Source organism: Onychostruthus taczanowskii, unplaced genomic scaffold (assembly GCF_017590055.1).
Source record: "Onychostruthus taczanowskii isolate IOZ18803 unplaced genomic scaffold, ASM1759005v1 scaffold9, whole genome shotgun sequence".
NCBI lineage: Eukaryota > Metazoa > Chordata > Aves > Passeriformes > Passeridae > Onychostruthus > Onychostruthus taczanowskii.
In genome coordinates, this window is record NW_024506993.1 from 198,637 (window position 1) to 222,226 (window position 23,590).

At 44.5% G+C, this 23,590-nt stretch overlaps 1 protein-coding gene across 10 annotated transcripts in view; it reads left to right on the top strand.

The window, feature by feature from the left end:
* TMCC1 (transmembrane and coiled-coil domain family 1) overlaps positions 1–23,590 on the top strand; it is a 57,977-nt gene that overhangs the window by 14,864 nt on the left and 19,523 nt on the right. The window contains exon 1 of one of the 10 annotated variants that reach the window (XM_041425982.1): positions 12,962–13,029. The exons of 7 other annotated variants lie outside the window; for them this stretch is intronic. In XM_041425982.1, the coding sequence (XP_041281916.1) occupies positions 12,991–13,029 (39 nt within the window). In that variant the 5' untranslated portion in view covers positions 12,962–12,990. Of the gene's footprint in view, positions 1–12,961; positions 13,030–18,318; positions 18,446–23,078; positions 23,224–23,590 lie in introns of those variants that run through there. 2 more of the 10 variants (XM_041425983.1, XM_041425981.1) reach the window with 2 other exon arrangements.

A 23,590-nucleotide genomic window follows, 5' to 3' on the forward strand; every position in this document is an offset into this window, starting at 1 on the left:
TGGGCTGAGCAGCAGCCAGAGTAGTCCTTCTTAGCAACTGTTAGCTAGTTCCTGCAACAAAACCTTCCATTTACCTAGTCATTTGGTAAATCTTTTTTAATTCCTCTCTTATTTTCTTTTGTATTTTATAAAAGCAAAGAATTCTAGTGTGAGTGGGTGGTGCTGTTGATCTTTTAGGCTGTGAGAGGCTCTGAGAGCATGGGCTGCAGCCTGTGCTACTGTCCAGCCCCTCAGTGCTGGGTTGCCTGCACGTGGTTTGGATCAGCCTGGCTGCTCTGCTGATGGGGGATTACTGCTGTCTCCTTCAGTTTGTCCTGCCTGTGTGGGAAAAGGATTCACTGAAATGACAGTCTCTATTCTGTGACACGTTCTTGCAAAGTTTGCCTGTCAGCTTATTGATGATATCAAGAAGCAAGCAGTGTTTGTCTTACCATTTCTCCCCTTTCCCAGATCAATTTACTTGAAGCATTCTTGGAGTTTGATGGAGCTTTTTTTGTTTGCTTTTTGGAAGACTAGCTTTCTGATAAGCTAATTTTAGCTTGTTCAGGACACTGGTTCGGAGAGTCCTCTGAAAAACAGCCCTTAATAACAAAGGGGTCTATGGAGGCTGGATATACTTCAGGTTGTTCCCTTTTGCAGAGAACATTGAAGGAGTCTGCCTGGAGCTGTCTGAAGCATTTGCCTCTTGCCAATTGTTACAACAACAGAGACAGTAATAAAGTAGTTGTGAAAAGCATGCACTCTCCTGGGCTGGTTAACTTTGCAGTTAGTCAAGCCATTGAGAGTTGTGAGAAAGAGACGTCATAATAGTTTCAGGTTTATTTCTATATTGCCTCTCTCTTCATTGTGAGTGAACTCACAATATTTGTTTCAGGAGAATTTTAGGGAAAATTGTTTGTTTGTTGATTTAAAACTGTAGTCCCTTTATGTCATGTATGAGCAGGGAGATTGAGCAGGCCTAAGCATATTAGGTAAACAATGTGGGAATATGGGGAAAGGTCTTTTCTCCCAACTGCACAGCTTGTCTGATGAAATGTTTGCCTGGAGTGTGGTTTCCAAAGCAGAATGTGGGTAGGACAGTCCACTGTAGGAGTAGGAAGGAAATACTCTTTGGTTTATCTTTATTTTCCTTTATAGTTCGTATTTCTGTGTACGTTTTAAAATAAGCATATTGTATTAGTTGAGTAGTACATACACATAGTTTATAAGTAAGCATACATTTTGGGAGTCCATGGTCAAACATTTTGTACTGATTGAGTGTGCAAAGTTTGGAAACCACTGGGATCACGTGGCAGGAGTGACAGGAAAAATGGAGACTGTTTATCTGATAGCATTCTACTACAGCATTGTGCAGATGTGAGAACAAGTTTGGGAGTCACTTTTTGGCATATAAGGGCCTGTGATTAGGTGAAGCAGCCACTTTCACGCTGCAGCTGCCGTTCTCTGGAGCAGCATGCGGTGTGGAAGAGTGGCTGGGGATGGGGCCCCTGGCCTCGTCAGGCAGTCACCCCGCTGGGGAGCCATCCTGGTGCTGCTGGCTGTGCCTCGGTGGCCTGAGGGACAGGGGCTGCATGGGCTTTCTCCCCTCCATGTTTGGAGAGAGGTGAGAGGGGGACTGGAGCCTGACAGAAGAAAACAAAATGAAGGAGGAAAGGCCACCTTTGGGGGCTAAACCATCAGAGACCTCTGTGACCAGTTGAGCCTTGGTAGAGCTTAGAGAATTTCCAGCTGAAAATTTAATATTTGCACCATCTTGTGACAGACAATAACAATGTATACTGTAGGTCTAAAGTGGCATGGCCAAGGAAATCCTGCTATGGAGAATGAGACATAAAATGAGAGGGAGATGTGGGGGTCAATCCCTTGTACTGAAATCACGTTGCACGCGCCTCTTTTCTGTTACTACCTTTGTCTTTTAGCAGGTAGTCTGTAGGAGAGGGAAAAAAGATGGGTGGGAGAGCTGGGCTCTTTCTTTTCCTGGAAAATTTTCACAGGTCAGGGTGGTGTACCTAATTTTCTCTCCTGAGAGCAGGTAACAGCACTATCTCACAGTGTGGCACGAGGGTTGGAAGAGTTATCAGTGGTTTAGTGCCACCTTCCAAAAGTGGGGAATCTCTATCCCCTCATGCCTCCAAGAGCCTGAAAGGGCAAGACTGCTGCAATATTGCTATGCAATCTGCATAATGTTGGGAGCTGTAAAAATCACATGAACTACGTTTGACTTAATTTGCGCAGGAAGCAAAAACTAAAAATTGGAAAATACAAATGTTGGGGGTTTTTTCCACAGAGAACAACAGAATGTTGGCTGATACTCCATGAAAAGCACTGTGTGTGTTTGCTGTATTAACAAAATATCTTGCTGTTATTTCAGTCTTGGGACATACTGTCTTGACGATGCCATGTGTTTGTACATACTAGGTTTAAAGTATGTTCATGCCACTCAAAGTTACAAATTAATGGGAGACAGCTTCAGGTTAAATGCAGATAATTGTACAGCTTTAAATAATATATAGCAGCCTTTACTGAATTTTCAGTAGAGATGTAATGCATTTGTAAATCAGCTCCATGTAAATTTTAAATCACTTATATGATTATTAGCAGAGCTTCTTGGTTTGTAAAATCAGTAAAGCATAATGCAGTCGTTTGGTAAATCGTCCTTATAATAGATGTCAGTGCTGTTTTCATTGGAGAAGCCAGCTTAGCATTCAGGCTGCTTCATTCCTGGAATTTATGACCATAAATTAATGAGTTGTTAAGTTGCAAAAACTAACTCTTCTTTCAACAATTTGTATTGGAATATTATTTACAGCACACTTCAAATGAGAATCAGTAAAGAGACAGGAAAAATCTGAAATCATTAGAGCAAACAAAGTTTGATGTAAATTCAAACTTTAAATACTGTCTTTATGTTCTGAGATATTTGAAGTTGTTTCATACAGTGTTACTTTAACCCTAAATTCTCGTATTTTATTTAACCTCACTGAGATTAGATTTACATAATGAAGCTTAAGAAATAGAAATAGTTTGTTTGAAGTGTCTGGCAGATAATGCTCAGTCATCAGGGTTGAGAGTCCTCTGGACCCCCGGGTTCTACCCAGCCTGTATGGGTTGTCTCTACATCTAACTTCCACTTAATTTTTTTGTTGTTTTGTGCTCACTTTCTCAACACTTTACCTGTTTGTCTCCTTCAGCTTTTTGTGATGTTATCTTTTAAATAAATTTTTTACCTTTTCCTTTTAATAAAGCCACACCAATTTAACTTCCTTGGTTTTGGTGTTTGCTGCTGACAGTGATGCTACACTGACTCACCTTCCATCAGCAGGGAGCATTTCCTTCAAAATTATTTAAGAATTTCATAAATCCATCTATAATTAGAAAAATGTCACTGAGCTACAGCATTGATCCATCTGTTGTGAACATATGGGCTATACAAGCTACAAGGAACAGAGAAAGAACTCATAGAATGGAAAAGTTGTGATTTAATTATGACAAGAACTACGTAACATAGGATTTGTAGTCACGCAATATAACTCTGTTTTCTGGTTCCTGTCTTCTGTCATTGTTTGCTTTCCTGGTACCTCCCCTGTCGTGACACAGCTTATTCCTGCTGGTGTTGGATGTGTGCCAGTGGTTCTGGGGCTCCTCTGCCCTGTCAGGTAACAGGTGTTGAACTGCACAGGGCTGTGACCATGCCTCGGTGTCACCCGTGTCACTGTGCTGGCACTGCTCTTGTGGCAGGAATTCCTGCTCTGCCTTCCTTTCTTTCGTTATCTTTCTCCCAGTATTAAGATCTATGACAGCTAGGAAGAGTAGTGAACATTTTGTTTGCTTCACATGCTCTGTACCTGCTCACTAGGGTGTTGAAGTGAGAGGTGATGGGCTTAGTCAGGGAGCTGCAGGCACTGCACACCCTTGTGTGCCATGCACCCTTACTGCTTTTAAGACTTGACTGTGACTGCAGAAGGTTTTGCCATGAGTAGATGAAGGAAGTCAGCAGACTTGCATTGCTGAGAAATTAGCCTTCATTTATATTTTATCAGAGGCTTATGTTATCAGAGCATTATTCTGTATGCTTTTGTGGGCTGCTGTGAAATTGTCAGTGCTTGTTATTGGAACGGCAGGAGCATTACTTGTTGCAGAACTGTTTTGTCAGGCATGGATGAGCAGGAGCCCATGTGCTTCAGTCTTGCTTACTACTGAAGCTTAAAGACCTGTGAAACACATCTGAGCTATTTCCATATCTTCCATATTTTGTGGAGTCAAGCCCTGAGCGTCATCCTTCTGTGCAAGGCTGCGCAGTGATTGGAGTTTATGCTTCATGCTGCCTACATAAATGCTGTGTTGAGCTTGGCTAAAGCTTGTGATTTATTTGCTTGTTGGGTTGGTTGATGCTATTACATTTGCTTTTTAACAGTACGTGCTATGTCTGAACACAGACACTTTTCCTTTGGAAAAGGAAAAAAAACCCTTATCAGCCTGGCCACGTCCACGAGGTAAATTGCAGAAGCGCAAAAGGAAATTTTGTAATTAAATTCCGGGGTATACAAAGAAACCCAGGTCCCCGTCATGGGGCAGCTGTGGAAGGGCAGGGCTCAGAGCAGGGACGGGAGCTGAGTTTTCCAGACAGCTCCTCAGGGTCCCCTTCTGCCTGCATCACATGCAGAGTACTGTGTGCAAGGAAAAGATATGTGCAAGATTGATATTAGTTTGTCTTGCCTCTGTTCTGTCCTGGACTGTTTAAACTTCTGAAAGCTCCTATCTCATCACCGTTTTTTCCACCCCTTTTTTTCCTGGTGTCTTTGTTCCAGCTGTACGAACCAGATGGAAGTCATCTTTCTTCATGTGCTGGGCACAATTTTGTCATTTATATTGCATTTTTAAAAATAGCTGTAGCCAACGTGTGTCTTTCACTCCTGATCCACAGTTTCTGGCATGTGAGATGTCTTCTTAGGCCTCATGCTTCCTTTTTCAGGAGCTTCCTCTTTCCCCAGCCTGCTTATTTCACATGGCAGGGTCAGTTTCCAGCTCTCTCCTGGTTAGATACACCTACACTTTCCTTTTCGTGTCTACAAGCCCATTACACACACACACAACCTCCCCCACTAAACACCGTGCCAGAAAGCTTTGGAGGGTGATGTCCTCAAAATGTTGTATTGTTAACTGAAGTGGGGGGTTGGGTTAGTTAGGTGTTGATATTTTTTTCCCCTGCCAATGTTTTATGTGTGGATGCTGCCACGTTTTGGAGACAGGAGTCTTTATTTCTTGTCTGTTTTGCAAAGCTCCTGGGCCAAGGTTGGACCCTGGGTGCTGGGGCCAGGCTGCAGTGTTACTGCATTGGCCCTGGGGCTCACAGAGGCAACTGAGCTGCCTGCTCAGGCTGTTCAGAGAATTCAGAGGTTCTCTTGCCGTACAACAAAAGCATAATACAATCTCTGCTTTAAGCACTGGTTTATGTGAAGAATAAGGTTTAAGCCTAGAGCAGCTGTCAGTTTTAGCAAGGGCTGTGATAGTCCCTTTCAGGTAAAGGTGGAAAACTCTGTTGGTGGTGTAACTTTGCCTGTAAATAGGTTGACCTTGTGTTAACTCATGTTTGTATGGTTCTTCAGAATAATGAGTTTTGGATAAGCCTGATGCTGTGGTGCTGAGCTCCTCCACTCTTACTGGGAATGAAGGACATTGAGTATTTTGTGGTGTAAGGGAGAATAAATTCTTAATAATCCTCTGCACACAAAATATTTTTAGTTCACAGTATTGTTCCATTCTCTGTTTTCTCAATTTGTTGTTGAAATAGAAAGGCAAATGCTATCCCAAAACAGCAGATCAGATTTTTCTAAATACCTCATTTACATATATTTGCATGTGTAATAATCCTGCCACATGTTGTTAGGCTTGGTATAGAAGCTGAGAAATGAGATTGTCATAGCACTGAAAGTGTAATAATTAAAATCTTACTGAGATACTTCACTTGGGCTTTTATTTCAAGCAGTCTAAACACTTTTGCATAGATCTTTTCTTGTAGAGGCAACCCACTGAGCTGAGAGAATCAGGATAGTGGTTGTTTGAAAATGGCTGAGCCTGCACGGATCTCATTTGGGTCTCATGTACTTACAGAGCTTTTTGTGGGGTAATTAATTATGTGTCCAGACCAGAACAATATTGATGTTTGAGAGATATGATATTATTGGTACTTTGGTGAGCAGTTGTGCCCACAGGAACTTTTATCCATGCCTGTGACCCACATGCAGGACCCAGCACCTGGCCTTGTGAAACCTCACTGTGATTTTACCATTGAGGTCCCTGTATGGTTTGCTGTCACCTGGGCATGACACCAGTGTTGGTGTTGGAGCATGGCTGTAGTGAGGTCAGTTTATTCAGTTTGGGTTCTGGACAGGGAATTGGTTTGGAATGTTTGGTGGAAGCCCTTGGCTGACACCTTCTGGCATCACTGAGAACACAGACCAACTTGGATTAATTTAGTAGGAAGCCGTTTGGTGGATTTGCAGCTTTTTGCCTCCATAGGCCCAGACATTTTCGGGTTGCCGTTTGCTTGTCTTAGGGCTGCAGGAATGAGAGAATGGATTTAACTCTCCTGCAGTGGGATTCTCATAGAGCAGCTTTTCAAGGCTTCACTCCCTTCAGTCCTGCTGTATCCTGACAGAACTTCACGTGTCCTCATCCACTTGTCAGTTTTGACAATAAGTTTTCATATATATTTCAAATGTCTGTGGGTTTTGGTTATCAACTTAAATCTATATTCTGTTAATGTCCACATTTTAGGAAATTACTACATATACTTTTGGCATAAGTTTACAGTCTTCAGCTTGCAGCTGCATCAATATTTTCCAGATGATGTTAATCCCATGGGTATCACAAACCTACCAGCAATAAGCTTGCTTTTTTTAATTACTTACAGTGACTCCTTCCAAGTGTTCACACTGGTCTGCACACTGCATGATAACATAAACAAGACAGCAAGGTGCCATCCTTTCAGTATATGTAGCACAGTTCTCTCCAACTGTAAATAGTCTTAGTGGTAACTTACTTGCCAGAATTTTTTTGCAAATTCTTCTGTCCTAAACACCATGCAATACACCTGGGAGAACCACCTGTGAAAAGGCAAAAGATAAGAGTTTTTTATAACATTAAAACCACGTGGAAAGTCTACTGTGAAGAGTGTGTCCTGGATGTCTAAAAGATGACTTTGGCTTAAACCCATTTCCCCAAAGAATAAGCAGTCTTCGCACCATACTCTAGTGTTGGCTCTCCTCTTCAGCTTACATTCATGGTAATTTTTGTTACTGATTGAAGTAAAACATTTTGTAAGGGACTGGAAATGCTAAAAATTATTTCACTTTCAGCATCTGCATCTGAATCATGTTCAGCCAGCACCAGTTGCCCAGTTCCTGTGAAGGGAGAACTTGTACTCTTTTGGGAGGGTGAAGCAGGATCTACCCTGACAGCCAGGTGTACAAGAACCTCGATAGACAGTGCACAAAGAGCATTTCAGGACAGCAGGAATTTGTCTTTCTTAAAAGTGGCCCTGTACACCCCTGGAGCTGCAGATCCAGGCTCCCAGCATATCTGAACGGGGTTGTCTCTTTGTGTCCAGGGCAGCTCTGGCTCCTGTGTGCCTGTGCCACTCTGCTCCCAGTGGAAAAGTCACCCCAGCATTTGTGCAGGGTCATAGGGTTGCACTGTTTGTGTCTTGCAGCAAGATAAGATACTGGCAGATCACTGGGGTGGCTTAATTGCAAGTTGAGACAGGTCAGGAGTAGGCTGAGGGTTATTTCACAAGCTCAGAAATTAGTCTTCAGTTGCTTAATTGCCCCAGAAGCCCATTCTGCAACTGGCACTGTTTTCCCTCTCTGGGAGCAGTGACCTTTGTGCAGCAGAGAGGGGCATTAGGCTCAAAGTCTTGTGGGCAGAGGATACACACACACACATACACTCTATATGGGAAGAGCCAAGAATCTGAAGGGTCCCATCCTTATTAGTCCAGATCTAATTTTTTACAGAAGGAAAAGTATTATTGGTGTTCAAATGTTATATACACACTTCTTATTTTATAATCCCGTCCCTCCATTTACACTTGCCCTTCCAGTGTTCCTCAGGTCCTACAATTGGTGATGTTCTGGCCAGGTGTTATCACCTCAAGTTGTCAACAAGTGTCCTTCACTGGGAGGTTACATGGTGCTCAGTTACAAGGCTAAAAATGTAACCTCCTCTAGGCAGTGCTGTTAAAACTCAGTGCTACATCTTCTGCTGACGTGGTTCAGCCATGATAGAGCAAGCTCTGGAGACAGGTGTGTGCTGCAGCAGGTAGCAGAGCCACTGCAGATGTGTCATCGATGTTTTTGACTGGTCCACATCTTCCACAGTAGAATACCATCCAAGATCATCCCCAAACTTCTCTTCGGACTGGGGTCAATTTCAATAAAATCATGATTTTGAGCCATTGGGAAAGGGGCTGCACCATCTTTATCCCCATGATCTTTAACAGCGGGGATGTCACCAAAGTGACAAATGCTTTGTTTGCCTGTTATTTACGGTACCAACACTGTCTATCATAGTTACAGTGCTAGTATCAAATTTCATGGCAACTCAAAAACATTTTAAGTAATTTCTAATTCTAGATTTGACTGTGATATATACCTTATTTGTCATCCTTTGCAAAAGTTGTCATGAGTGCTTTCTGAAAGAGTTATGTAGAAATTCTAAGTGTAATTTAGTTGGAAATTAATGTTAAGGTAATAAAACCTGGGCTTTTGCTTTGCAGTGGCCTGTACAGGAAGTGGGCAGCAGAGAGGAGAGATGTGGAGTGGTACCATGACACTCTGCCAGGGTGCTAGGATCAGGCAGGGTTGTGACACCACTGGATGTGTTTATCTGCCTTGTGCAGTCTGCAGGTGGAAGTCCTGAATAAAAGCTAATCTAATCTCCTAGTTCCAAATGGTGTGCAGGAAGGAAGCATATTTTACTGGGGCATGTTCAAATATTTTACAACTATGGGAATGCTGTGACTTTCCTGATGAGAAGTGGAAATCTGCTGTACTAGAGCAGCAAACCGGTGCTGGCCAGGAACAGAAATATGGTCCCTGAAAAAACTGAAGTAATTTTTACTCTAAGCAGTGCAATGCTATGCCTGTGTCCCACTTTCTGTGTGTACTGAATGTGGGCAGGACAGGTGAGTCTTATCCAAAGTAAGACTGCCTAAACTAAAGCAGACATGGAGGCCTGGGTTAGCCGTTAGAGAGGCGAAGTTGTGCTGATGGTGGCTGCAGCCCGTCAGCAGCCGAGCTGCTGCAGTGGGGCACGTGGGCTTCTTTTTCCTCTCAATCAACTCCATTTGTGAACTTGTTGAGAATTTTCTTAGGAGGACATGGCATCTTTTAAATACGTGAGTTTCTGGTGATCCTTAAATGTGAAGGGCTTTGATATACCCCAAATCTGGAAGTGCTCATGGTAAGGTTAGAGGTTTGGAGCAATCTGGTCTAGTGGAAGGCATCCCTGCTCGCAGCAGTGGGGTGGAATGAGATGGTCTGTGAAATGCTACCCCAGTCAGTGATGGGAAGAGGTGCTGGGCTGTTTTGGTAGAGGTGCAGGTGCGGCGGCAGTGCGGTGCTTCCCGCAGGTGCGGCGGCAGTGCTGTCCCGCAGGTGCGGCGGCGGGCGGTGTTCTCCCGCAGAGGTGCGGTGCTGTCCCGCAGGCGCGGCGGGTTCTGCCCGTGCCCGGGAGCGCTCCGGCCCGCAGGGGCGCAGCGGGAGCGGGCAGTCTGGTGTGGAGGGGGTGTCTGGCAACGCGCGGCAGGGAACCCAGAGCTCCAGCGCTGTCTCCTACAGCAGCCCATACCTGCTCTGCATGCAGAGACCTGGGGCTCGCTGTCATGAATCCAGAGCACTGAGGTGTTTTTAAGTGTTTTATTTTTAAATACATATAAAATGAGTTGAAAGGGTTGATCCTGAGAACGTGTAGGTTTCAAAACATGAAATTTTAATCTTCCAAACCTTCCGCAATAAGAAAATGTCTCTCTTGTTGGTTATCTCAAAAGGTCCCTCTGTAAGAGGTTATCAGGAAGATGCCTTCGTGTTCATTTACATATGTCAAGCATTGATGTAACATTCATACATACGTATTTCTCCTAGCTTTATATGGTTCTAAAAGATAAATTTTAAAAACCGCTAAATACTGTGTATTTGATATACAAGTAAAAAGCTGTAGAAGATCTCCATGAGAGGGATATTAAAATAAATAATTCTCTTCTTTACTGAGCATTTTTAAAAAGAAAATTATTTACAAGATATTTTGCACCAAAGATTAATTCTAATTATGTTTTGTGTTCTCATGAAAGGGTATCGGGCAGAGGCACTAGTTCATTTTAAATTTGAAAATAAAATTTGGTGCCTTTTACTGAAATCTTGCTTTTTCTCCCTGCTTTTTCATCATGTTCCTGAATAAAAACAGAATAATTCACCAATTAAGCTATTGAATAGGAATTAACTGCTGTAGGAAGGTAATATTAGGGAAAAAAGTTACAATAGCCCAGCAACAGGGGACTAAGGCATGTGTTCAGAACAGGAGCCATTAATTAACTGTGAACATCATAAGCATCAGTTTGGAAATGCTGAATGTGAGGCCTTGGCTCCAGAGACAAAGGAGAATTTTGCTACCATCAATTTTGCTAATCTGGCCGTCCCATCTCGGTCTGATGTGGATTATATCCCAGCCAAGCTGGCTCCATTCCTTATCTGTATCTCTGTGACCCAGACTCTGAGCCACAGGAGCCTGTTGGGGAAGGGAGAGCTGAGTGTCTGCGGAGGAACTGAGGCACCCTGAGTCCCAGGTGCAGGACAGTGGGTAGTCCTCAGGACCTTGGGCACCAAGCCCAGCGGGTGAGAGGCTGATTACCCAGAGCCACTGGTATCTGCTGTCAGGCAGCATGGAAGCAGGGAGGTTTGGGTGCAGCAGATAAGGTGAGCAGCTGGCTGTCCAGGCTCCAGTGCTTTACTCCAGTGCTGTGGTGGCTCCCACACTGCATCACTGACTCACTGCGTATGTGCACAGTCACACTCTCTCACACTCCCATGCCATCTCACTCACTCTTACACTGTCGTTCTCATCTCACACACACTTGCCCTGTTGGTCTCTGCAGAATGGGCATGTGAGCTTTCCCTGGCGCACAGCTGTTCAAGGTGGTGGTATGGATTTTCTGCAGTAGGAATTGAACGGTGTGCCTGAGGCTTCTGAATATAGCCAAACTGCAGAACAAGAAGTACTGACCCAGTTCAGGGAGGAGGAGGATGCAGCTGCTAGATGCAAAATCCCCATAGCATCTGGTATCTCCTCTGCCAGTACAAGGTGGTGCTTCTAGTGTCCCAGTCCTTTTAGTTTTCTGTGCTGTCAGCTCTCCATGGTCAGCACAAAACTGAGGCCTAGTAACTGGGTAATGTACTTTCTGTATATTTAAAAAAAAGAAGAGCATTTTGAAAAGGAGTCCAAGTTCTGTCAGGGAATACTTTCCCTGTACAGAACGTGTCTGCGTTCAATATCCCTGAGTTAACCCTGGCTGGGAAGAATGCTACTGAATCCTGCTCTCATTTTACAGCTGGGATTTTGGTACTGAAGAATGCATCTATTGATATTACTTTTGGTTGACAGTTATAAAATAAACACCTCTGTTTAATCTTCATATAACTTTCCCTTCAACATCTATTTAAAGAACTGCACTGACTGTTCTCACAGCCTTCCATGGCCCAACTGCAAATGTCTCTTCTATCTCTAGTGTCCAGATCACCTGACGACCTTAAAAATAGGCTAGAAACATTTTTCTTAACAAGGTAAATATTCTGGGCTAAGACACCTTCCTTTTTCTACAAGACTATGCAATCATGCATGGCCGTAATCTGTACTTACCTATTACCTGCCATTGGGAAGGATTTTGTATGGAGTCAGTGCACAGCTGACTCCTAACAGCCAGGTACACACCATTACCCTGCATATGGTGCTGTCTGGAGCCCCAGATTTGTCCTGGCTGAAGCCACAACGGTCCCTTTAGCCACTGTGCCACTACTTGGTACCCAGTGGAGCTGAGGTCTGAGGACAGTGCTAGTGAGCAGCACAGTCCTGGATAATCCAGCACTGATACAGAGTCACGACTCATCAGGAGCATGCTCTGGCATGGGAGCTGTTCCTTTTCCAGTAGTTTTGCTGATAGTTACTGAGAAACTATTTTTCTATGTAGGTAAGGCCATGTACTGGAGTGATCAAGCCACGGCCATTTCAGTGTAGTGCAAAAAGGAAGCCTTTCCTATTGCATGCAGGAGGCAATTACAAAATGAGTTGGAAATAAAAGCCTAAGAAGTCCAAAACTAAAATGGTGAGACAGGACTACTTCAGAAATAGACTTGTTTCCAGAGTTTTTTAGCTCCTCATTGTGTTTGGGGTTTTCCTCCTTCGTGTATGAACATCCTGGCAGCTGCCTGAGCCTATGCGTTGAGGGCGGCCCCCTCTGCACAGCCCAGGCTGGCACTGTGTGTGTCCTGGCTGCAGGACTCCTGCGGCCCCGGAACATTGCTGCCAAGTGAGGTTAGAGCCCTGCAATCCCTGTTCTGCAAGATGGTACTGTGTCCATCACTCACCAGTGCTGTGAGCGAGGAAGAACGCTTTCAGGATCCCAAAGCCACTCTTGTCACGGCGTTTGAAGAACTCCAAGTGTACCTGTTTTATCACACATCTCTATTGCATATTGATGGCGGGGAAGGAGAAATACTTAATTGAATTATTTTCTAGTGATTGCAGCGGGGTCTTGTGTGCTGATTCCGGGGGCAGAGTTGAACTCCCGTGCCACAGTGTGCCAAGGCAGCGGGAGCTGCGCGGGGTCCGCTCGGCCGGAGCGCTGGGACGGGCTCGCCCTTCAGCGGGCCCCGGGGCGGGCGCAGCGCTCGCCGGAGCCCCGCAGGGCCGGCCCCGCGCCGCCCGGCCCCGCGGCGGACCATGGTGCAGCGCTTCAGCCTGCGCAGGCAGCTCTCGAAGGTGGGTGCGAGCCGCGGGTCCCGCAGAGCCGCGCCCGTGCGAGGAGCCCCTTTGTTCGCGCCGGCACGGACACAAAGGCTCGGGCGGGCGGGGGTCCGCCGATACCGCAGCGGTGCCGGTTATGGGACTCAGCGCAGGCTCCACGCCGGGCTGGGGTGCGCGGGAGGGGACAGCGGGGCTGACGGGTGTGCCCGCGAGGTGCCTGTGAGAGCGCTCACGCGTGTGCTTTGTCCTGGGCAGAAGGTCCTTAGCGGTGTGAGCCGTCCCAGTGACACACCTGCGGGGACGGGGGAGCGTGCCCTGCCCTGTGCAGGCTCAGTAGCCCTCACTGGCAGCACGGAGCTTCAGAACAAAGGAGCTGCCATGTACAGGTTTTGCTGTGCATTAATTGAAAGTTTTCGAATTCGTTTTAAGAAGCTGCCTTAAGAGTGAGAATAGTCAATCCAAGTAGATTGTAGATTGTCACTGAATCCAATGCATGTAGTTGGAAAAACATTTGGAAAAATCCATCCATGAATAAAAGTGAGTCTGTGTAGGACACTGCAGGTACGAACTGTTCTAGGGCTGCCAGCACAGCCCTGTTTGTACACCGTTTGTACACCATTCCCAGTGAGCAGACTTGGCTGTGGATGTAAGAGTTACAGTATTGGACTCTTAGAAGCCAAGCTGAACTTTCACTTTACATTTAAGCTGTTCTTCTCTGTCCTCCCCACCCCCTTGTGTGTATTTGTAAAGGTTTCAAAACGCAGTCATCAGAATTCTATAATGCTGTCGTCAGCATTTAAAATGGGTCAGAATTCACATCCTGCAAGCTGTCTTGGGAAAAGCCACAGCTTTGCAATAATGGTATCTTTCTAATTAATTTGTAAATTTTTTACTACCTCCTCATCTTAAAGAAACTGATGCCATTTCAGGGAAAAGTTAAACTTGCATCTTTTGAGGGTTTGACTTTTTACGTGTCAAGCTGTGTCTGCAAGCAGAAGTCTCCACAGACACTCTGGAGTTTATTCTTCCCCTCAAAAGAGACTTGATCTAGTTAGTAATGAACTTTGTATCTAAGCTTTATTTATGTAGGGCAGCCAAAATAGTTTTAAATGAACTCATTTGGATAACTCCATTTTAATCCTTGTTTTTCTGGGTGGGCAGGGTGATTTGTAAAAATGTTTTCACTGATTTTTTTACTATAGGAGAACTATTTTCAATTTGTTTTTCTGGCTCTGTCCATTTTTGTGTTGTCTGACACAATTGTGTCTTGCACTGCATTAGCTCTGATTGTGTCAAACCTACTTTACACAATTGTCTGGCACTGACATATTCTTGACTTGTCTGTTTTAATTGTAAAAGTTGCACAGCTCTTATAGCACGGTGAACTGAAGGAGAAAATGAGAGCTTGGTTTGTGTTTACCAAAACAAAAAGCGTAGTTGTGTGAACAATTGGAAGGGATTATGTTATCTCAGTTTGGATATAGGATGAGAACTGCATCTCCCTGTCTGCTCACCGTGCTTTAGATGGGACTGGGAAGTCCCTGTATGTTGGAGTCCTTGGTGGAAGAGAGGCAAATGGTGCTAAAAACCACCTTTTGTCTGCTGTAAGGAAGGCATAGAAAATGTGTATGATTCTGCTGATACCTTTATCAGCTGAAATGCAATAACTGCCAGACTGTGTAAAAATAAACCAGAACTTTATTAGTATTTCTTGTGTGAAAACCTTGGTTTTTTTATAGATGGTGACTTACACTTCAGAGTTGGCAAATCCTTTTGTAGGACCTGGAGCACCTGCTCCCAGGGTGTGTCCACCCTGTCCACTTCTTGTGTGAAATTGGACATTATTATGTGGCATTCCTGTCTTATGCAGCTGCAAGGTCAAAACTGCAATTTCTAACCACATTTAATGGTGGAGGCTTCAAATAGAATGGGGCTGTGCAGATTTGAGAGCTGCAAACTGAAAATTGCTGCCACCAGTGCTTATAAAACTTGAGCAAAGAAAAAGTAGGACTTCATGCAGGAAGGAGAAATACAGCCTCATGATCCAGGCTTTAATCTCCAAGATCTGCTTTTCCACGGGGCTGTTTGCACTGCATGGCTTCTATCAAATCATTTCAGTTTTCCCACTCTCCGTCTTCCTCCTATGAATGAAGTTAATGCCTTTCTCTTATTTACATAATGGCTATCCAGTGTTAAAATACTATTTTGAAGAGGGCTGTGTAAGCATTTAACTGTATCTTAATTTATGAAATGTTTGCATCTTATAACCAGTTTTCCCTGGCCAAATTTGGTGTTTTCAGAGTCTATTGGTTCAAACTGCTCTGTATCTTGCACTGTTTGCAGGTCCTTGGAGGCCCTGCAGTTAGTCACCTAAGATCTCAAGAAGTGCAGTTGCTGATATGTTGCATTTGGAGAAATCCCTCACTGTTGGGGTGATAGTACAGAAATGTATCCAGCTGTTGCGCAACTTGAATTTGTTCAGATGTTTTAGCTGTGTTTATGGAAGGAGAATAATGGAGACAAATTGTATTTGAGGATGTTTTCCTAAGTTATCATGCATCCCCTTTTTCAAAAGTTGGGATTTGCCTGTTCTTTCAGTCATATTTGCTCAGTGTTCCCAAAGTGGAGGGAGCTGACTTGCTCACCTTACAGCAATCTATTCCTATGGACAGGAAAAGTAAAGGAGCAAGATGGCTTTTTGGTTTTGGGTGTTTGGTTGGTTGGTTTTGTTGTTGTTGGTTTTGTTTGTTTGTTTTGGTTTTTTCCTAACTTGAGATATGGTTTGGATCTCCCTGAGATCAACTGGTATTTGAATAGGGAGTTCAGCATAGAAAACATTCCTTTCTTGAGTTCTCAGATTTGATACAATTTAAAATAGACAGGAAGAATTGCTAAGGAAACAAGGTTCTTGTCCTTCAAAGATTTGCTGTGAAAGTTTTGGTATGCATGAAATAGAAAATTGTATTTGGATTTGAAATATAAGTAATAAAATATTTCAGCAGCATATTCTAATTGCTGTTGTTTGAGCTTTGTGATAGGGCATTCAAAGAGCACACACTTAGCAAGAACGGAATCCAAGATTGCCAGAATGCAAACTGAAGTTTTGCTACAAGAGGGTTTTTGTTGAGTTTTTTTCCTGGAGTGCCCTTGGTAGATGTTCAACTGCAGAAAAATATTTTCTCTGTGTTATCTTCACATTTTGTGGTTTTTCTTAACTCTTGGAAGCCTGTGAACACTGAAGTCATGTCCGGAAAATCTGTAACTTGTAAAGGTCTCCATTCTAGGATCACTAACTTCTCCCAAAGAAAAAGAAACGTTGGAGTGCTTCAGTTAGCACAGGATGGTCTTTGTGCAGGCACAGTTTGTGCTTGTTCAGGCATGTCTGCCTCGGAAGCGCACTGAGACCCACTGCCTACACTGTGGTGTGAGAGCTCCCAGGATCCTGTTGGTAGTGGACAAAAGCTTACAGGGGAAAGAAATATTTCTATCATCAGAAAGAAATAATTTCAGCCTGCTGCCATTGGCAACAGGAGCAGAGGAAATGAAGAGCTTCAGGTTGATGGGGAGGTGGTGTTTCACTGGAGCCTGAACTGCAAATACTGGTGCAGAACTGCTGCCCAAAGGTCATCAGTGTCTGGAACTGATGTATTGGAGTGGGACTAAAGTTTCTTTTTGCCCCCCAGAAAGAATACAGGATTTTAATAGCTTGTGTGAAAAGTAGAGGAAGAAGAAAATACTGCTTTTCATGTCAGAAGAGAGCAAAAAGCTGAAGACTCTGCAAAGGTTATAGATTGTTATAGATTTAAATAATTGTTATAGATTTAAATAATCGGGTTGCAAACTGCCGGGCAAGGAGTTTTCCTTGGCCACTGAAGTTCAGTCACAGTGCACGTAGTGTGGCTGAATCTCCTGTTTTTCCAGACCCAGATGAGGAATCCCTGGATAGGTGTTCCCCTACAACGCCATGTGGAATACTGGCAGGACTTGGGCACCACAGAATTCTGTGGCCTCAGTGCTACAGGTTTCTCCAAGCAAATTCCTGTGGTGTGGTTGGCTGTCGAAACCAGAAAGCTGGTTGCTGCAGGTTTTTTGGTTTCAGAGCTCATCAGCTGTTCTTCATCTGTTTTTCACACTGAACAAATTATAAACATCTGCATTAAAGGGAAATCCTTCCCATGTAGTCTGCTTTGGAGGGGCACTTGCTCTTCTGTTACATATGTTCTCAAAACAATTGAGATATGTTGATCTTTTCTTGTTCTTCACTAACTACTTAATTTCTACATAGTCTTCAAGAGTTTTCTTATGTAAAATACCATGAGAATGCCTTCATTCATTGTGTGGGAAGAACTGTGGATAACTGGGAGGGACAGTAGGTCAACTTCATCAGTTCACTGACAGCCTGTGCCAGTGGGTTTATCATCCTTCTGTATTGATGTAGGCAGGAGAACTGTGAAGATTCAAAGAGGATCCTTTTACATGAGCTTAGACTTAATTATTTTGTTAGATATTTGGAAGTCAGGACTGTGCTAGGTTTCATGTTATATTGATAAAATTTGGGAAATATGGAACTTGCTGCTACTGCGCAGAAATGCAGAGAGTAGACCTTGCTGCAGGTGTCACTGGAGAGCTGCTGAAATTCAGTCAGACAAATGTTTATTGTTTAACCGATAAATATTGAAATTGTATCCTTTCAGAATCCAGGTTAAATGTATATATTGGTGGAAACAGGGTAATAGAAGGGATAAACTTTAATGCTGTTCTGCTTTTAACTAAGGAAGTGCCTGCACTAGGTACTGTGCAATCTCTGTGTGGTGCTTTGCTGCTGTTGCCCTATGTCTGTGTGGGTTTTTGGGATGCCCATTACCTGCCCATGCTGCAGAAGTGCTCGTGGGGCCGTGATCAGGTTCATGCTGACAGCTGGATGGGGCTGCGTTTCCTGGGACTGCATGCTCCAGCAGAGGCCAAGGAGCTTGGCTTGCCCTGCTGCTGCCAGGCTCATTCCCGTGGGCCCTGGCTGCTTGGATCTGGGAAGATGATGTGCCTCTCCTGCTGGTGAGGCTGGTTTTGTTATTCTTCAGAAAACTAGACTCTCACTTGAGATGTGTTCCTGACAGGGGGAGGGATGAAATATTTTTAGCAGCCTCGGTGGCTGTGCTTGCAGCGCGTTCATGCCTCGCTTGTTCAGGGTTGCAGTTGCTTTTTCGAACACGCGTCTGGGGCTCCTGCCAAGACACCCAGGGCACTACAGCGTCGTGTTACAAGGTCCTGCTTTGTACAGGCAGAGCTTGGCCCGGCAGGGCTGAGTCTGGGCTCAGCCAGCATCGTGCTGTCGTACAGTGTGTTTGGCCGGTGGAGGGGTGCTGGGGTTGACACTGCGTGCTGCTCTCGCCACACACTCAGCATGGAGAACTCGCTGCCTGCCTCTGGAACCGTATGTCCTGCGGCTTTCTCCTTTCTTGGATGTCAGCTGTACTGGGGTTGTGGATGTGGCTGGTTTGCTGGGCAGAGCCCCGAGTCACCTCTGAACATCCAGGCTCTACATGTCTGTTTGCTGTTGCTGATGCTGCTGGAGTTTGCTTATAAAAAAAATTGGTCAGCAAGGTGCTGTGTGTTGTAACACTGAGGGAATGAAATCGAGTGTCTCCTGTCCATCCTCTCATCTGAATGATTTAGGTTTTTTCTGCTGCTGTTTTTCTGCTCCACAGCAAGCAATGTTTGTGGCCCAGCTTGTGCTCAGCATTAAAATAAGGAAACCCACTTGCACCGCTGAGATGTTGGTTTTGTTTTAAATGCTTGATCTGTTCTGGATGTGGCAGTAGAAATTGCTCATTGGGAGACTCCCCATAAACGCAAATAATCTGTGGTTTGAATGGTTTAGTGATTAGAAAAGGTTTGTAATACCAGAAGTCCATTTCAGGAGTATGGTTAATGCTTCTCCAGTTATGGTGATTTCTTCCAGAGAGCTTTGAGGTCTGGCTTCCTCATGGGAATCCTCTGCAAAGTCTTCTGGAATTTGTCCCAAACAGCACAGAATGTGGGTAATCTGTCAGAAAGTGCCATGTACAGATTCAGTGAACAACAGGGAATACGAACAGCAGAAGAAGCATGGCTGAGATAAGTTTTAGTAGTGTTTAAGACCTCTTTAGCATACAGAGGCTGCATTTTATCAGGACAGTAAGACAATTCTAGGAAACTCTGTTTTTCAGGAGAGAAACATGCTGGTCTTTGAAAGTCTACCTGCATATTTCAGTGGAAGTATTTTGGTCAACTAAAATCGGGTGTTTCATGAAGAAAACAGTGGTGAACCCCCCAGGAGCTCCCTCCCCTTGGTGCAGAGGAAATCCAGTCCCTGCTGGGATTGCTGCTGGTTTGAGCTCCGCGATTTCGCGCTCCTGCCGCCTGTGCGTTGGCTCTGCCGGGTGCAGGCTGTGCTGGGTGCGGGTCTGGCCCTGCTGGGCTGGCCCTGTCCCAGGCTGCAGCAGGGGTGGGCAGAGCCGGGGCAGTGCCATGCGTCCGGGCTGCTCCGTGGGGATGGGATGTAAAAATAACACTCTGTGTTCAGCCTGAGCACGCTCCTTCCCGGAGGACAGAGCTGCATTGTTGGGACAATGGAATGTGAAAATACTAAAAACATTCAAACTATTTTCTTTTTATTTGGGAGCCTTTTGTGGAGCTCTGCAAAGCAGCCAGCCCAGTGTGTGGAGCCACTGGCAGAATTCAAAGGTGAGCTGGGAGTAGAAGGTAAACCATAAGCTTTTTGGTTTTTTTGCTGCTTTCGAGGAAGGGTTCTTATATTTTTATAGGGGACATTATCAGTGTCAGGCTAAGATGACTGGATGGATACGTGTTGACTGATCTGTTTAAAAGGAAAAAAAAAATTCAGTCAATCTGGTTTCAGGTGGTTTATGGTATGTACTCTATTTCAATGACTAATACTTTGGTTTTAAAAATTTAGCTTTCTTGTGTTGTCATCGTAGCTACAAGTATCTGGGACTTTAATACCTCTCCAACAAAGCCAGAAAGGATCAGATTTTCTGCTCGTCATATTCCAGCAGTTGAAGGAAATATGAGTTAAAGGGAAGAAGGTTTCACTTTTATGCTGAGAGGAGAGCTGTTCAATGTTTCCAAGCCATTGTAGTGAGCGTAAGGCCTCAGGTACATTATTGAATTAACAAACAAGCCTGTGTCAGCTAAACTGCAGTAACACATCATGTCCTGGTCTTGCTGCACACTTTGGGCTTATTGCAAGGTAGAAACAAAAGCTTCAATCGTCCTTGCAGCGTGGTGACCAGGACGGCTCACATTTGCAGGTACGGTGATTGACGCACAGCCCGCTCCGCGTGTCAGCGTGGGCTTGTGTTGACACTTGAATGAAGTTCAGTCACTGAATGGCAAAACCTAACTGCCAAGACAGTTGCTGAAGAGTGAGAAGATGTTTTTAGTGGGTTTGAACTGTGGCTGGTTTTTTGTGATTTTTTTTTTCTAATACTTTAATAAAAGGAAAATGTGAGAAGGTGAAGTTTGGTAGCTCGGAAAGCTTTACATGATAACCGAAAGTAATCAATTTGATTTACAGATGTGAAGCAAAGCTAAAAACTGGCCAGTTAAATTCTGTTAGAAGAAAATTAAAGCAATTTCACAGCTGTACACAGCTGTGTACCTTTCCAGGTTGTCATTGGAGAAAACACAGCTTTAAGACTAAAAGAAATGTGTTTTTGGGGGAGTGTGTGTATTGTGTGTCAGTTAGACTCAGATATTAAACACTGTGGTGATGTTCATGCCAGCAGTATGGAGAAATGACAAACCAAGTCTTCTTGGAAATGTTCCATTTCATCACTCTGCAGTTTTTAGGTTGCTTTATTGATAAACTTAATCCTTTATGCAGACTGGGCGTTTTGCCCTGATTGTGGTTTCTGCTGAACTGGACCCATGTTGGATAGTGTGCTAAGTGTCTTTATTTTTAATTTTATGTATCATGAAGAAGGAAGATCATGTTCTATATGCTGATTTCTAACAGATTAACCAATTCACTGCTTATTTAAAGAAACAAGACTATGGTTTATGGACAAAACAAACATGGGTTTAAAGCCCATGCTGCAGGTCTCAGGTCTGCTGAAGTTTAACTTTGTTTTCCCCTTGCTTTATCTTGTGGCTGGAAGCAGATCCCAGTGATCATGAAGTAGCAACCACTGGTGAGCCCTCAACTGCTAGTGCCAGACTGAGGTGTAGGCAATTATCTTGGACTTGTCAGTTTTTCCTGTACCTGGAGAAATGGAAAGAAAAGAAGGCAGGACTAGAATTTAGTGAAATTTTTCAGGTCCTTTGGATGTAATTCTTTAAAGCTCCATTCAATGTTTGAAAGTAGAGCTTAACCAGTACTAGCAGAGTTTTTGGATCATCACATAAGTAGCCAGAATAGACAAACTGTTTAGTCTCCCCTAGAGACAGACTAAGTTGTAAATACTGATAAATCCATTTCTAACTAGAGATCATTTAACCATGTATGCAGATCTGGTCTAGTAGCAATCTGGCAAGCAGCAGCTGGATTTCCTTCGTTTATTACTGTGGGCGAGTCAACTTGATGCAGCGGTGATCACAAGAACGCCCTTGGAAAATGTCCTTGGTGTTGATACCTCCTGAAGGGTGACCTGCCCATCCATGCAGCCATTCCCTCTCCAAAATGGTCCCTGGGGACATCTGCCAAGTGATAGCTGCTCTGGCTGTGGGCTGCCCTTGTTGGTACCCCAGTCGTGAGCTGCATGGTCTCAGCCTGCCATGGCCTTTCCTCCAGACTCACGGTGGTGGTTTTGTGCTGAACTGGTTATGAAAAGTCCCATCAGTATGGCTGCACTTCGCATCAGTGTTATGGGTTGTGGGATTTATGAATTAACCTTTCTCTCTCTCTCATTTCCCCACACCCCACCCCCCATGTGCTAATGGAAACATGTACTTCTGGAAGCAGGTGTGGAAAAAGGGAAGGCAATTTTTTATCGATTAAAGAAGAAAACACCAATTAAAACTGGGGCAAGAACCTGTGACTAGTAAAAAGAAAGCAAGTCGTGTGCAGAGCATCCTCTGAGGAAATCTGCAAAAGGCAAATATAGTCAAAACTGGCTTTATTCCAATGGGTGTGTACAGGGGAGGGGAGCTCCAGCTCTGTGCAGTGACTTTGAAGTCTAGGATCTTAAATTAGAAGATAACTGTTAAATAATGTATTAGCTTAAAGTGCTTCTGGCCCAAATGGTACCTCATATGATTAGGCTATTGCAGCATTTATAATCACACACGGGTTTATAATTTGTATATGCCAGCAGAATTGTTCAGGTGTCTTCAGCCCCTGTCCTGGGCAGTAAGCATGGGAACAGTCTGGTGGGTTTCAGTTTGGGGATTAGTATGGATCAAGACCTGGGATCTGTGACTGTGGTCTTGCAACTGTGCAGGAACTTACTAATCACCACGGGATTAAGCAGGAAGCCTTATGCAAGAGGCCTCATATCACTGAGGTTATTGATCCAGGCGTGCCATTGGGATATTAAGTTGAGGGTAGGGGATGAGAGGTGCTGAGGTTTCTTCATGCCCCCGAGTCAGCTGTGGTAACAGTGCTGTGCTGTGTTGTGTACTGGAGTCCTTCTGTGACAAAATTAGAGCTTCAGCCTTACAGGAGATCACGCTAATATTGGGAAAATTTTGTTTAGTGAATATTAAATAGCATTTCACCGCTGTTATAATTAGAGCTTATAGTTTATAGGTGGATTTATATCCTGCTGTGCATTTTTGAATCTCTGGTGTCAGTTCTGCTTGGCCTTTGCTCCCAGCTCTGCTGTTGTGTTGCTGAGGAACAACTGTGTCACTTGGACTCTATTCATCTGCTCTTGGTTCGGTTGTCTGTTATCCGTTATCCTGAACTATTTTTCTGGCTCAAAGCACAGTTTTAAAAACAGTGTCAGGCGTTGCACAGTGCCTGGGAAGCCCTGTGTCTTTAAGTGCCGTGTCGTGGCCCTGCTGGCAGCCTGGCGCGGCGCTCCCCGGCGCGGAGCGGGCTCAGCCCGGCCCGGCGCTCAGCCATGCTGCTCCGGCGGCGGCGCTCGGGCGGCCGGGGGCCGCGGGGCCGCGCCCGGCGCCGGCAGCGCCCATGGCTGCGCCGCGATGTTCATGTGGTGCTGCTGTACCTGCGTGTGCTGTGAAAGGGACTTCTGCGAGCCCGCCAAGGTGAGGAGGCTGTAGGGGAGCAGTTGTAGCTGTCAAGTTTGGCTGTTTTATTTAAGTCTCCAGTAGAACTTGACCTCGTTTTGTGCATCAGCCCTGGAAGCACTCCATTTTTCCTCTGGGCACTGCTGTTGATTTTCAGTGGTTGTTTTGTTTTTTTTTTAATATAGCTTTTCTTTGCTTTTGAAGCTGAGAAGTGCAAAAAGACCCCTGTCTGAGTGAGTGTTGCAATCCATAAACAAGATCAAATGTGGTGCTGCTTTTTGGGATTTTCTGGTTTTGTTGTTTTGGGATTTGGTTTCTATGATACAGTGAGTGATGAAAGAGATGGGAGATGCAGATGCAGCAGATGCAGATGCAGCCCAGTGTC